The sequence below is a fragment of the Apostichopus japonicus genome, chromosome 16 (genome assembly GCF_037975245.1).
Source record: "Apostichopus japonicus isolate 1M-3 chromosome 16, ASM3797524v1, whole genome shotgun sequence".
Taxonomy (NCBI): domain Eukaryota; kingdom Metazoa; phylum Echinodermata; class Holothuroidea; order Aspidochirotida; family Stichopodidae; genus Apostichopus; species Apostichopus japonicus.
Genome location: NC_092576.1, coordinates 23111125 through 23124092, shown reverse-complemented (window position 1 = coordinate 23124092; position 12968 = coordinate 23111125). Strand labels below are relative to the sequence as shown.

Here is a 12968-nt window from a genome sequence, read left to right as displayed (position 1 = left end):
ATATTAAAAGTACAATGCAATCCTGTAAATAGTCTTTCAAACTGCTGTTAAATCTTGTAATTTGGTTTGCATAATTTTTTTTAAAAGTCCTTTACAATCCTGTAAATTGTCTTGCATTGTCTTTTAAAAGTTTTGAATATTATCTTGCATAACATTTTAGTAATCATGTACAATCCTGTAAATTATCTTGTAGTCTTTTAAAAGTCATGTACGATCCTGTAAACTATCTTGCATAAACTTTAAAAACAATCCTGCACAATCCTGTTAATATCCATGTTTATTGACTCCAGAATCCTGTACAATCCTGTAAAATATCTTGCAGAGTCTTTTAAAATCATGAGTACAATGTAAATACATTCTCGCATATTTCTAGTAAACAACGTAATAAAGTGCCTCTATTAATTAATAGAGGGAGAGAATTTAGAGAGATAAATTTCTCTAAATTTCAAAACTCATACATGTACAACGAGAATGTAGGATTCTTGCATGCATACAGTATGAAGGATTCCTGCATGTATATGAAGGAGTCCTGTGTGCATATGTGAAGGATTTTTGTATGCAACCCTAATTATTTTGTATAAAGGATTCCTACATGATATGAAGGGTTTCTGCATGTGTATAGACTGAGTGAAGGATTCTTGTAGGTTAATGAAGGATTCCTGCATGTTTACGAAGGATTCTTGTATGTGTATTAAGGAACCCTGCATGCATATGAAGGACTCGTGTACATAAATAAAGGAATCCTGCATGCTTATGAAGGATTCCTGTACAAGCATCATGGAATCCTGCATGCATATGAAGGATTCTTGTACGTAAATGAAAGAATCCTGCATGTGTATGAAGGATTCCAGACTGTGGCTGAAGGATTCCTGCTTGCATGTGAAGGATACATGTTTGTTAATGAAGAGTTTTTATCGTGAATTCAAGAATCATGTATTTTTGTAAAAGAATCCTGCTCTACAATGAAAAAATCAAGTTTCTAACACTAAGTGGTTTATAGTTCAATATCCATTTGGAAGGAATCCTGTTTCATATGCAGGAATCCTATAGGATTCCTGCAGGATTCCTGCAGGTTTCCTTCAGGACTTTTTTGTATGGGATGCTCTTAAGATATTGCTTTTTGGATGGATTTATAGAATATTAGAGTTACAAAAGGAAGAGGTATATGTTCCTCCCGTAAAACAATTTATATAGCATTGTGGCAGTAAATGCAAGAAAGAAATACGGTATCCAAAGGCGATAACTTTGCAAATAGATTTATATAAACAGTTCAACATATTATGGAACTTTGTGTCTGACAGCGGTCGAATTTATAAAGTAAACAAATGTAACGGAACTTAAAGTACCTGTCGTAAAGTAGATATATTATGTAGCTCTTCTCTTCTCCAAACCCTCCCACATCTCTCTATCTCCTGCTCCTCTTAAATGCTTGCACCTACTTTATCTATCACCACAACTTTATAGGAATCTACTATGATTTGCTTTCATAATTAATATTCTATATTAAGTACTTAAATAATTCATATCATTGTTATATTTAGAATATACATTTAGAACAATGTATTTTGGTGATAAACTTAAAAGTATGGCTTTCATGTCATCATAGTTATTGCACTCGTCATACGTTACTGTTTCCCAACTGTTTAAGTATTTTGCACCTATGAAACCTAACCCCTCTTTTTGTCCCGTTCAAATCGACAATATACTTTACACTCCAAGTTACTCTGAGCCATCAAATTGAAAGCAGTCAAGGACCCAATCAACTTATTGATCAAAGGTATTACTAACGTGTATTCACCAGGGAGTTAACATTTCCATGCTTTAAATCCATGCTTTGTTTTCCGTCAGATTCCCATCACCAGTGTGTGCCTCAACAAATCTTTCAAGGAGTGTGAAGAAGATGTTATTGTGCTTCACTCTGAACTCAGATTGAATCAAATATTGACGGTAGAGAAGATACACATAGTGACAGAGCAAGTAAATAAGGAGCCTAGGATACTAACAGAGGAAGACGTTACGATGATATTCCGTTATGGGCTACGTTCTGAACATTTAAAGGAGCTGTCGTGAGTATAATGTAATAGGTGACGATTTCCAGTTCTAAATGTTCAAACCTGACAAAATAATTGAAGGCAAACAAAAACAAAACGTCGGAATAATTTAGCTTTCAGTTATGTATGTTTCAACAAATATATTTATTAATAGTAATATCGGTAATTACCGTTGAAGTTTCATGTTTTTGTACTAGCTAAATTTATATTTAGTGGAAGGTCACTATTCTATCGCAATATAACGTAATAGGTTGAATTTATATTATTCGCTCCCATATACTGTGTTAAACCTAATATGAGACTATTCTTTTTGATTCCTTAAGACGACGCAGAACTCTGAACATGATGTTGACATCTCTGTAATTATAATTGGATAGGCTTCTTGTCAGTAAATGACCATCAACGGTGTACTCAAACTCGATAATGCAATGTCTACTGTATTCGTGCTGCATATTAAACTGTCTTTCCATCTTGAAATATAGAAATCATCTTTATGATGAGAGGTACTAATCGGTCATTCATCCGTACTAGATAAAGCTATTTACTGAATGACTAACATTACTTACTAACCCAACGTTTAGACAATTGCTTGTTATATCGAACGCGGTAGAATTGAAGCACCAAGATATGATATATTGTGTCTATTGAAATAAACAAAAACAGAAGAATGTGAGCTTCCACGTGGTAAAAAAAATGACAAAGTATGCACTGAACACATTGCGAAAATATCTGAAAAATACATTTTCCTCGAGTGACATATACAGGTAACAGCGGACAGAACGTGTATACAATTGTAGAGTACAAGCAATATCCTCTGCGTTTCTAACCAATGTAGGCAGGCGTAGAAGTTCTTGTCTGTGAAGACGGCCGTTCTTGTTTGTTTTTACCTCCCTAGATCTGTAATTTGGGAGAACATGTTAATAATTAATACATATAAAGTACATTGCAATTACACACAAAGCTATGCGCTGAACGGCTTTTATTTATTCGCTAATCGAATGATTTGAGTAAGGTATGTTATGTTGAACTAGGAAGAAACAGAGCACCATAATCGCATGTACATGCTGCTAATGTCATAATGAATGGTAGTATGGATTGTAAGTAGCATGCAATACACCCTTCACGTGCATATGACAACAAAAAAAGTACTGAACAACTCCAGTGTATACTCCGCATAATATCGGAAAATATGTTCTTCGCAGAAGCATCGACATATCAAATAAAAACAAGTGTTAGAAATGTGTTTTCTGATCACTTGAGACCGACATAACTTGATATAATGCATCTTAATATAATGAGGTTGACATAGCTTAATTAACATGTTATTTTTAATAGATCGAGCAAGGTGCAAAAGCAGATCGAGGGACCTGGAATTAATTTGAAAGACGTCGGACAGATACATTAGCGGAAGCGTGTCATTTTGTATTTATTTACACATCTTGTGCTGTCGGGTTCGCTATTATTCCACCATATATTTGGGTCTTATAGCAATATGCTTCCTCCGGACACTAAGCTGGTTTCGTTTACCTGTGGTATATTATATATCACCCGCCCTGTTAGAATGGTGCTCGTAAAATGTGATGGTATGCAAAGCCCCCGAGGCCTTCCATATACAAGTTTATTTTCTTATAGATGCTACCGTGGCCCAAATCGGCGGATGTACATCTACGTTTTGTTTTCCTTAACTCCAATTTCAACTTTATTCATGACTTTTCGGAACTTTTTTCAGAGATTCAACTTAATTTACTTTCAAATATTCTTACTGAACTGTCAACTCCACACAGTTTGAATGTTCTAAACTCTTCCAGGAATGTTGACGTTTGTTATCATCATTCCAAACTTGTTCTTTGCAACGGCGACAAATCTCAACGTTTTGGCTTCGAAAGTTTACACTTTTTTGCGGATGTAAATTATGATGAAGGACATATCGAAATTTTGACTGTTTTAGCTGAAAAACGTTTTTCGAAATCACACTTCTCTCTATAAGGACTATTTTTTTGACTTGTCAAGATAAAGTTGTCGACCACTTTCGTATATTTCAGAGAAATCCAGGGTAACTGAAGCATTCTCTCCTGATGTTATTGCTGTATTAATATTGATTTTTCTGTTAGACGTTTTTGTTTTTTACTAACATTGTGATTTTGAAGTAGCACCTTACTTGTTTAAAAGGTGTAAGTTGACATCAATGTTATAACATTCGTTCTCATGGGTACACAAGTAGGTTAAAACGTGAATACGCTGCACTCAGATACGTGATTTGACATGAAACATATACATGTCAATACAAGAATATATAATAACAAACGGTGCTGGAAAATATAGTTCATACTCAACACATGTAAAGGAAGTGTTATCCACCCTCACGGGAGTGAAGAGAAAATACCGTAATTACGATTTTGCAGCGGAGCTGGCATTCTGAAATAGTAATATTATATCATATACTGTAATCAAATATATTTATTGCATCTCATAAAGAATGATACGATTGAGAATTTCATGATTTCTACCCTTTTTTTCATCTTTGTTGATACAACCCTACTGGTTATAAAGATTTCCCGGCAACATACGGCTTTAATGCATTATAGCTTAATGTTACTGAAAAATATTTATCTACGACCTTCGTCTGTTAGTAGATAAGATGAATTTTAGTAGTTACAATTCTCCATCAAATTACAGGTTATTCACGATATATTATAAACAGTAAAAGAATAATACATATGTTTTTTGGGCGGGTGTTTACAACATTTATACGATAAAGGTTGTAATATTATTTACTTTGCTACATTACTGTGTTAATTTATGATAATTTTATCCTTTTTCTTCTTCATTTCTACTTAAAAGGTTTGATAATTGTTTGCTGCCTCCGTCCATTGCTTCAGAATCAATTCCTGCGGGGATGAAATCTAGAGACATTAAAGGTATACATGTATCGTCAAGTTAGTCAGTGTTCAATTAGTATTTCAGTTTATCAGGTGTTCTCATATATAGGTATTCATTAAATTATTGCATTACTTTTAGTGCGTACACAATTGGATATATATATATATATATTCCTTCCTTCACCTGATGAGTCCCAAAAGGATGAAACCGGTCGTAAAGTGGAATTTTTCTGGTGTGTTATTCGTTGTTGATTTACTATATATATATATATATATATATATATATATATATATATATATATATATATATATGAATAATTGTCATTAAGGGCGTATTACAATCATAACACTTGGGTAATACGCACTTACTGAAAGTTATTCAAAGCCAATTTATACGCTTTAACAAACGAGTAGAATCACTGTGGTCGAGTGATATGACTTCGGTTCGTGACACGAAGACCCGGGGGTCGATTCCTACCTTCGCCTGATGAGTCCCAAAAGGACGAAACCGGTCGTGAAGTGGAATTTGTCTGGTGTGTTATTCTTTATTGATTTACTATATATATATATATATATATATATATATATATATATATATATATATATATATATATATATATATATATATATATATGTATATATATATATATATATATATATACCTATATACCTATATATATATATATACCTATATATATATATACATATATATATATATATATACATATACATATATATATATATATATATATATATATATATATATACGTATACATATACATATACATACATATACTGTATATAAGACGAGAATGAATGAATTAAATTAGTCGGTTCCACAAACATATGTAATCTGTTCTTCTCTGTAGATGAATCTATCGTATTATTATTATTATATTGTTAATTCTCTTACACACGTTTGTATGTCTGACATTATAGTGTCGTGGGGGAACTACGGTTACAGTCTGAATCTTCAATCCGGTGCTTGGAAGGTATGTTTTGTTTGTAGAGTCTTTATTCCCACTGTAACGTGCTTGTATACGTTAATATTATAATCGGGTAAACAATACCGACAGTCTAAACTTGCGTACGTGTAATGTCCACTTAAAAAGTTTGCACTTTGAAACTGTGATCAGTCTTTACAGAAGAAACGAAGTCAGATTGCTTTCATTATCATTCATAAGAATGTATTTTATTACGAATGAATCAAGGACATACCGTAAATTCTCTTCTGGCTATACATTACCGTACTAAATCAAACAATATGCAGCATATTTAGGAGCCAGACCCAGATATGCCAATACCCGAATGTTAAATATTGGTATTACATTTGGATCAGTATCTTAGCTTGATCAACTAAAGTCATAAGTAACACCGACAGGTTTGTAACATTTGATGATCAAACAAACTAAGCTACTTAAGCTGTTGAATGCTGCGCTCGTCCAAATCATATGTACAGGGAAAAGAATGTTAAAGTATCCCCACCCAACTCGTACCGTCTAGCTGTGGTAAAAACATAGCTTTTCTGCTTTCGAGGATACAGATGTGTTACAGTTGCCAACATTCAATCGTGTGAATTGTCATCTGATGAGCTGTATTAAACAAAGAAAGACAGTGTAGATAATATAGTTAATGACCAATTAATTTTGGAAAGGCTGTAATTCTTAAACCACATGTAGTTTAACACAATTATCCATCACCGTATAAACAGAGAAAAAAACATCATAATAAAAAGGAATTGCAGTTGTTATAAGGCGTACCACATATTGCAGAAACAGGGAATCGTTATTTAGCTGTGGGTAAAATATGTAGTATTTCTTTTTTAAACTTTGTTAACTAGTTTTGTGTAGATTTGAATGCCGCTTTTCTACTTCAACAAATCAGTTTACTGAGCTCGATACCGATTGTAACATTCAAAGTTTATTTCATGTTTGGTGATCTGTTTATAGCAAATAAATGACTGTTATCATCTATGAAACATTTTAATTGACAAAAAAAACACTATGAAATGTTCTTTTCTTATATGTCATAATATCAGGTTGATGATGTAGATACAGTAGAGCGTATATGCACAGACGCTGTGATTATGGCCAGAAGTGACAGTGAGTTACTACAGAGATGTACTATACAGCTTCTGCAGAACGCATCATACCATGACGTAAGTCAGCAACCGTGACACGCCGTTCGTTCATTATCACAATTATGTGTTATTGGTAAAGTATAGCAATACGTTATATAGCACATGCTTCATGCACATTCAATGCATTTTCTGTAAAATAACGGGTCGTTTTGGACGTAAACGTACCATTGTACCGTAAATTAGCATTAACAATTTGTCGTAGAATAACAGTTGAATGCAGTCTTTAATTGAAGAACGTTAACAAGGAATAACTGTCTTTAACGGTGAGTTTAATGATTTGATATCCATTACTAAAACCTTTCTTGTATAATTACAGCTTATTACTGTTTTCTTTACAATTGACATGCAGTGGGACACTGTTCAGTTTGTAATTCTTAGTGAATGGTTTAACATCACTTTTGTGGATTATATGGGTACTGGGATTTGATCACTTTATTATGCACACAATGTGCCTTATAAACATTTTAGTTGCTACAAATATTAGAAGTCCGGCGACATTAGTTCGCGGTCTGCATGTATATAAGGTTAAAAACGTAGCTTCGTTTTGCACAAACTGTGTTATATTACGCTTTAGCGCAATTGTTCTTTCGATAACAACATTTGTTTTAACAGCTCTCTAATTAACTACGCGCTCAATTTCCTACGCAGGAATGCGATGTGTTTCATTGCATATGATTGCTAATGGGGGATATAAATGTGTATGTATCTACACTTGGTTTGACCTCATATTGCAAGTAAACTGTAATAACACTATAATACTTACATTTGCTACTTTGACCAGAAACTCAATCACAAACATATGGAGGTTAGTAATCAAACAATTTTTTTAATTAAATGTTTTATTATTGCATTCAACCCTCCGAGAAACAACGTAATGTTTTTAGTTTTATTAAATTACCAACCGATGTCACATTTTTCAAAAACCCAACTGCACTGTTTCATTTAGTAACTCTATTAAGGGATTAACATTTTATAAATATGAATTTACTTCTCATAGTCTAGACTATTCGTTATGTCGACACTTGTAGTAAATCTTCCAATTTGGGGCAGTAGCACTTCCTGCTGAAGGAAGCAACGCGACCTGAAACAGTCTATACGCGATCTAAGAACATTAGCGACCGTAGCAACATCAAATTCGAAATTTTTGTGTTTTGTGGCCATTACCAATAAGGGGGCTAATGATGAATCTCCGCTATGAATTAATTATCCGATGAGGAGTTCAACAATCTTACATGTTTGCACAAGATGGAAATCCATCTTTCCATAGACTACCTTATGAAAAGGCGCTGCCAATGAGAGGCGGCAACACGAAAGAAATTATAAACACAACAAAGGAGAACTATGTGCAATGGAGAAATATGGAGAAATATGTACACATTTGACGTTATAAGCAGTTCTGAGCTTTAATATGAACCGAGAAGGGCAACTCGCTATATAGCGCTTCGGTGAGACGTGCAAAGTATTGCAAATAGCAAGGGGAGGAGGTGGCAGTGGTCGGGTACAGTGAAAGCATTTTATCCAAAAGGTATTCTACAATGATTCTTGCTCGTATGCATTTAGTAGAAAGTCTCTCATGATAGCAGTATAACTTTGTCAGTTCAGAGGTGATCCGACGCTAAAAATTCTCCGACTTGCCCACCCCCCCCCCCTCATCGTCTGATTAAAGAAATACAAATAAAACCTCACAACATATTAGAATATATCCATTATGAAAACGAATCGCAACTATGTGTTGTGTCTGCAGATTATGCCTCTTTAAAGTTGCATGCAAATGAGTTGTTTTGACAACTATATCGTTAGATTGCGTGATTGTTAAATGTACATGACATTATAATCCTCCAACAATGCTTCATGTTGCAACCTGTCTTCAGACTAGAAAAGTGCTGCTAAACCAAAACTAATATGTTTGTCTAGTGTGAAAAAACATCAAAAGTATCGAACATTTTCACTTTTTGCTATACAGAAATGCGCCCTCTGTTACATGAATTTGCGTCAGAGAAATCTCGCTGAATCCTTTATTAATTTAATGTTTACATCTCACTGACATTGTCCAGTTAGAAACGTTCTTTCTATACCAGAAATAGAATAATGACTCACACATGGTCAAAACCGCCAAACTGAAGGAAGGAATCACGATGTCTGAGGGTTTGTGGAGTGGCCTATGCACTGCAGGGGCAGGAATTTTTGGAGGAGAAATCAAAATATTTGCTTTAAAGCTAAGCCTTACATTTGCATTATTTGAAATTGCGCACGAGTTTAAGATACGTTGCTCCCACAATGCACCCTAGTCCAACCTGTCTCCGTCGGTGCGTTCAAAGTACACATGCATATAATTATGACAGCCATTATTGATAATTTATGAGTGTATACGTATTTGCTGTTTTCGAGGTGTGACATCTCTTAAAACTACTAATATGAATTTTGACAATTTAATTAGAATGCTCCGATGATCGATAAATACTATACCCTGGCGTAGCTATCCACACAGCATGTGCAATTTATTTATTTATTCTAAATACGCCCGAAACCGGTCATTAAAAATCTTAATTGTGAGATTGAATAATACTATGGTGTACCATGCCGTAAAAATGTGTGTAAAGGTCCAACGATGGTGCACTTTACAGTAATTTTCATTACTGTAAGAAGCTAAAACGAAGGTAGCGAGACTCAATGTAATATTTGTTTTTAGAACTTCAAAAAGGAATGCCAATATAATATGTTGCATCTTTTGAAACAATGTTGAAAAAGTTTCAATCGTTTCGATTTTACACACATAGGCTATATGTAGTTTATTTATCTACTGTACAATATACGTTTTTACCATATCTTTGTACAGGAGAGTGATTTTGATAGCCCTTGATATTTTCGGATGGGAAAATAAACACCCATACTCCCCTCCCCCCTCCCCTCAGGAAATAAAACATGGTCGGTAGTTTACGATATAAAATGGAGCCATTACAATCTGCTTTCTTTTGTACTCTACGTTAAGATATAACGGGCAAATCTAAATTTAGATATAATGACGTACAGATAGACAACAACTATCACTTACACAGAGTTCATGTCGTTATCAACGAACTCGGCGCACTATCAACTGTGGAACGAGACCCTTGCACGCTCCCCTCATTAGAAATCCCCATAATAATAATGTATATTGAATATGTACTGCTTGAAACTAGAATGCTCTTTATGACGTAATCATTCCCAAGTATGTGCAGAAGGCTATAAACACAGTAAGTTATCAATGGTATATAAATTCCCTTCATGGATATCAAATTACGCAGTCTATCTGGATAGCACATTGAATTTAAATAAGGTAAGTCTAGAATCGTTATTGGGAAGAGCTTTTTTTGAGGGCGCTTAACCAATAAGTACTGCGATTTGTTCGCTATATACCTTCACACACTGAATATATTTTATGTCTACTTCAGAGTAAGTCTTCACGCGGTTCCTCTTTGTTCGCCTGAATAGGCCTATATGCTAAATGGTTTTCCTCCTTGGTTTGTACATCGTGACCTGACTGTGGCTAAGGATTCATATTTCAGTATAGCATTTTTGGTTCCTTGCTTTAGCAAAAGGAACCTATGCAGTCAGGTTGGCGTGTGTGTGTGTGTGTGTGTGTGTGTATGTGTATGTGTGTGTGTGTGTGTGTGCGTCTGTGACACTTGCTTGGGTTCGCTCTATCTTAATAAGGGAATGTTGGATTGAGGCCAAACTTGGACTATAGATCCGCCATATGGAGAAGGTGTGCCCTATTGTTTTTGGTGCCCACAAAGGTCACCAAAGGTCAGTTATGGTCCAAAAACCGAAAATATTAAAACTGCAATAACTCCCAGTGCCAATGTGCGCCAAGGTTGATATTTTGGGACAAGTTGTGAACTGGTTAGGCAAACATTTTCAAATATATTGGTCGTGTGATCCGAGGTCACTAAAGGTCAATTAATGATAAAAAACTAGTATTTTTGCGATAACTTGAGAACGAAATGTCCGTTAGGGTTGGGAGTTGCTTCAATGTTATCCAATTGTCGACCCGCATCTGGGTGACCCTTGACCTCAATTTGACCTCTGGTTACCTTTACGTGTTTTTGTGGATTTTTACAGTTTTTATGCTATTTTCAGATGTCAAAGGTACCTTCTGATCATAAATGTCAATGGGTTGGCCCCCGTTTGACCTTCGTGTGCCAAGTTAATTTTCAGACATTTAATGCAATAACTCCCAGTGCCAAGGTGTGACAAGGTTGATTTTTTGGACAAGTTGCAAATGGTATAGGGGAATATTTTCAAACTTAACGGTCATGTGATCCAACGTCACCAAAGGTCAGCTAATGTTAAAAAAGTAGTATTTTGGGGGGAGAAAATGGGCAAAGAAAAAATGTTTGAATTTTTACAGTCATGCTCTATTTAGGTCTCACCGATCAAAAATGTCAATTGGTTGACCTCCAGGTGACCTTTGTGTGTGAAGTTATGTATACAAGTTCAAAGTTAATTTTCGGACATTTAATGCAATTAAATCTCAATGCCAAGGTGTGACATGGTTGATATTTTGGGACAAGTTGTGAATGGGGTGGTGGAACATTTTGAAACTTAAAGGTCATGTCATCTGAGGTCACCAATGTTATCATATATGTTGACATGCTTGTAGGTCTCTTATATTTCTTACATTTTCGACGCCATATTTAGATCTCAAAAGTGCCTTTTCATCAAAATCCGATCACATTTTGTGATCACAAAAGTGTTGGCTATAGTGTTGGTTACTTTATGGGAACATGTAAGACCACAATTACTTGGACTATTTGAGCCCAATCTTGCTTGATAATATTATGTGTATTGTCATATACCCCAAGCAAGGAACCACAGTGCCCTTGGGCTCTTGTTAGAAGGAACAAGTCGTAAATATTGTAGCCCTGATGCAACTAATGGTCAGATTCCGTTGATTGTTTCTAGAGGTTTACTTAATTTTCACCATTGATGGCCTCTTGAATCGCGTATTATTAATAACGGGGAAGCAAAGTACTGCTAAACCTTTGCAAACTTGTTTGACATGTGTGAAAAGATCGAAAATTCCACTTGTGTTATTTTAGAACTGCGCCCTCTACTCAGTAATGCGCTCCAGATTCAAAATGGTTCTGATGTACGCATATGGCAGAACTTTTCCTTATTCAGGGTACATACGTATGGCAAGCCGGTTTAACATTACCTCGCAATTCCACTGAAGTGAAATACATTTCACTTAGGTGCAATTAATTTCCACTTAAGTGATGTGCATTTCACTCAATCCCGTGGTGGGAGGGGGCAAGGGTTAGGCTATGCTCAATTCTTCAGCCCAAATAATTCAAAGTTTATGAAGCCGGTGTTCATATCTTTATAGCACATTAGCTAGGTCCTGTACTGTGGTATTTCCTAACAACCGGCACCGCCAAATTGTAATATGTAAACTTATAATATAATACGACACTTTATAATGAAATTTATTCAAGTTATGAAAGTTGAGAAATACACCAACTGTTATTACAACAAGCTTTGATTCGACTATTACTCCGCATTTCCTCTACAACCAAAACTAGATTTTTCCTTCCTTTCACGTGATACTTATTTTGTCTTGTTGTGTGTTTGTCTATTTTGTTTTTCTGAAGGCAGCGAATATAATGCGAATACTTGACAATAAACCTTACTGCCATCAAAGCAGTCAGAACATTACTTTCCCTCTCTCCCCACCCCGGACAGATACACCCAATATAGTCAACGAGTACAACCCCTCCCCACCCCTGAACACACACTCACAACACGTACACGAGCTACATGCATAATCAATTATCCAATATTCGCTGTATACACCCGTCCCCCGCCCCCCCCCCCCCTTAATGGATACCACAAATTGCCTATAATACGCCATGTTTT

The 12968-nt window shown here is 35.2% G+C and overlaps 1 protein-coding gene across 1 annotated transcript in view; it reads left to right on the top strand.

The window, feature by feature from the left end:
* The window catches only part of LOC139982073 (uncharacterized), a 50272-nt gene that overhangs the window by 30029 nt on the left and 7275 nt on the right, over nucleotides 1-12968 (top strand). Inside the window, exons 6-9 of the mRNA XM_071994592.1 lie at nucleotides 1849-2066; nucleotides 4893-4969; nucleotides 5870-5922; nucleotides 6969-7088. Coding sequence (XP_071850693.1) covers nucleotides 1849-2066; nucleotides 4893-4969; nucleotides 5870-5922; nucleotides 6969-7088 — 468 coding nt within the window. The remainder of the gene's footprint in view (nucleotides 1-1848; nucleotides 2067-4892; nucleotides 4970-5869; nucleotides 5923-6968; nucleotides 7089-12968) is intronic.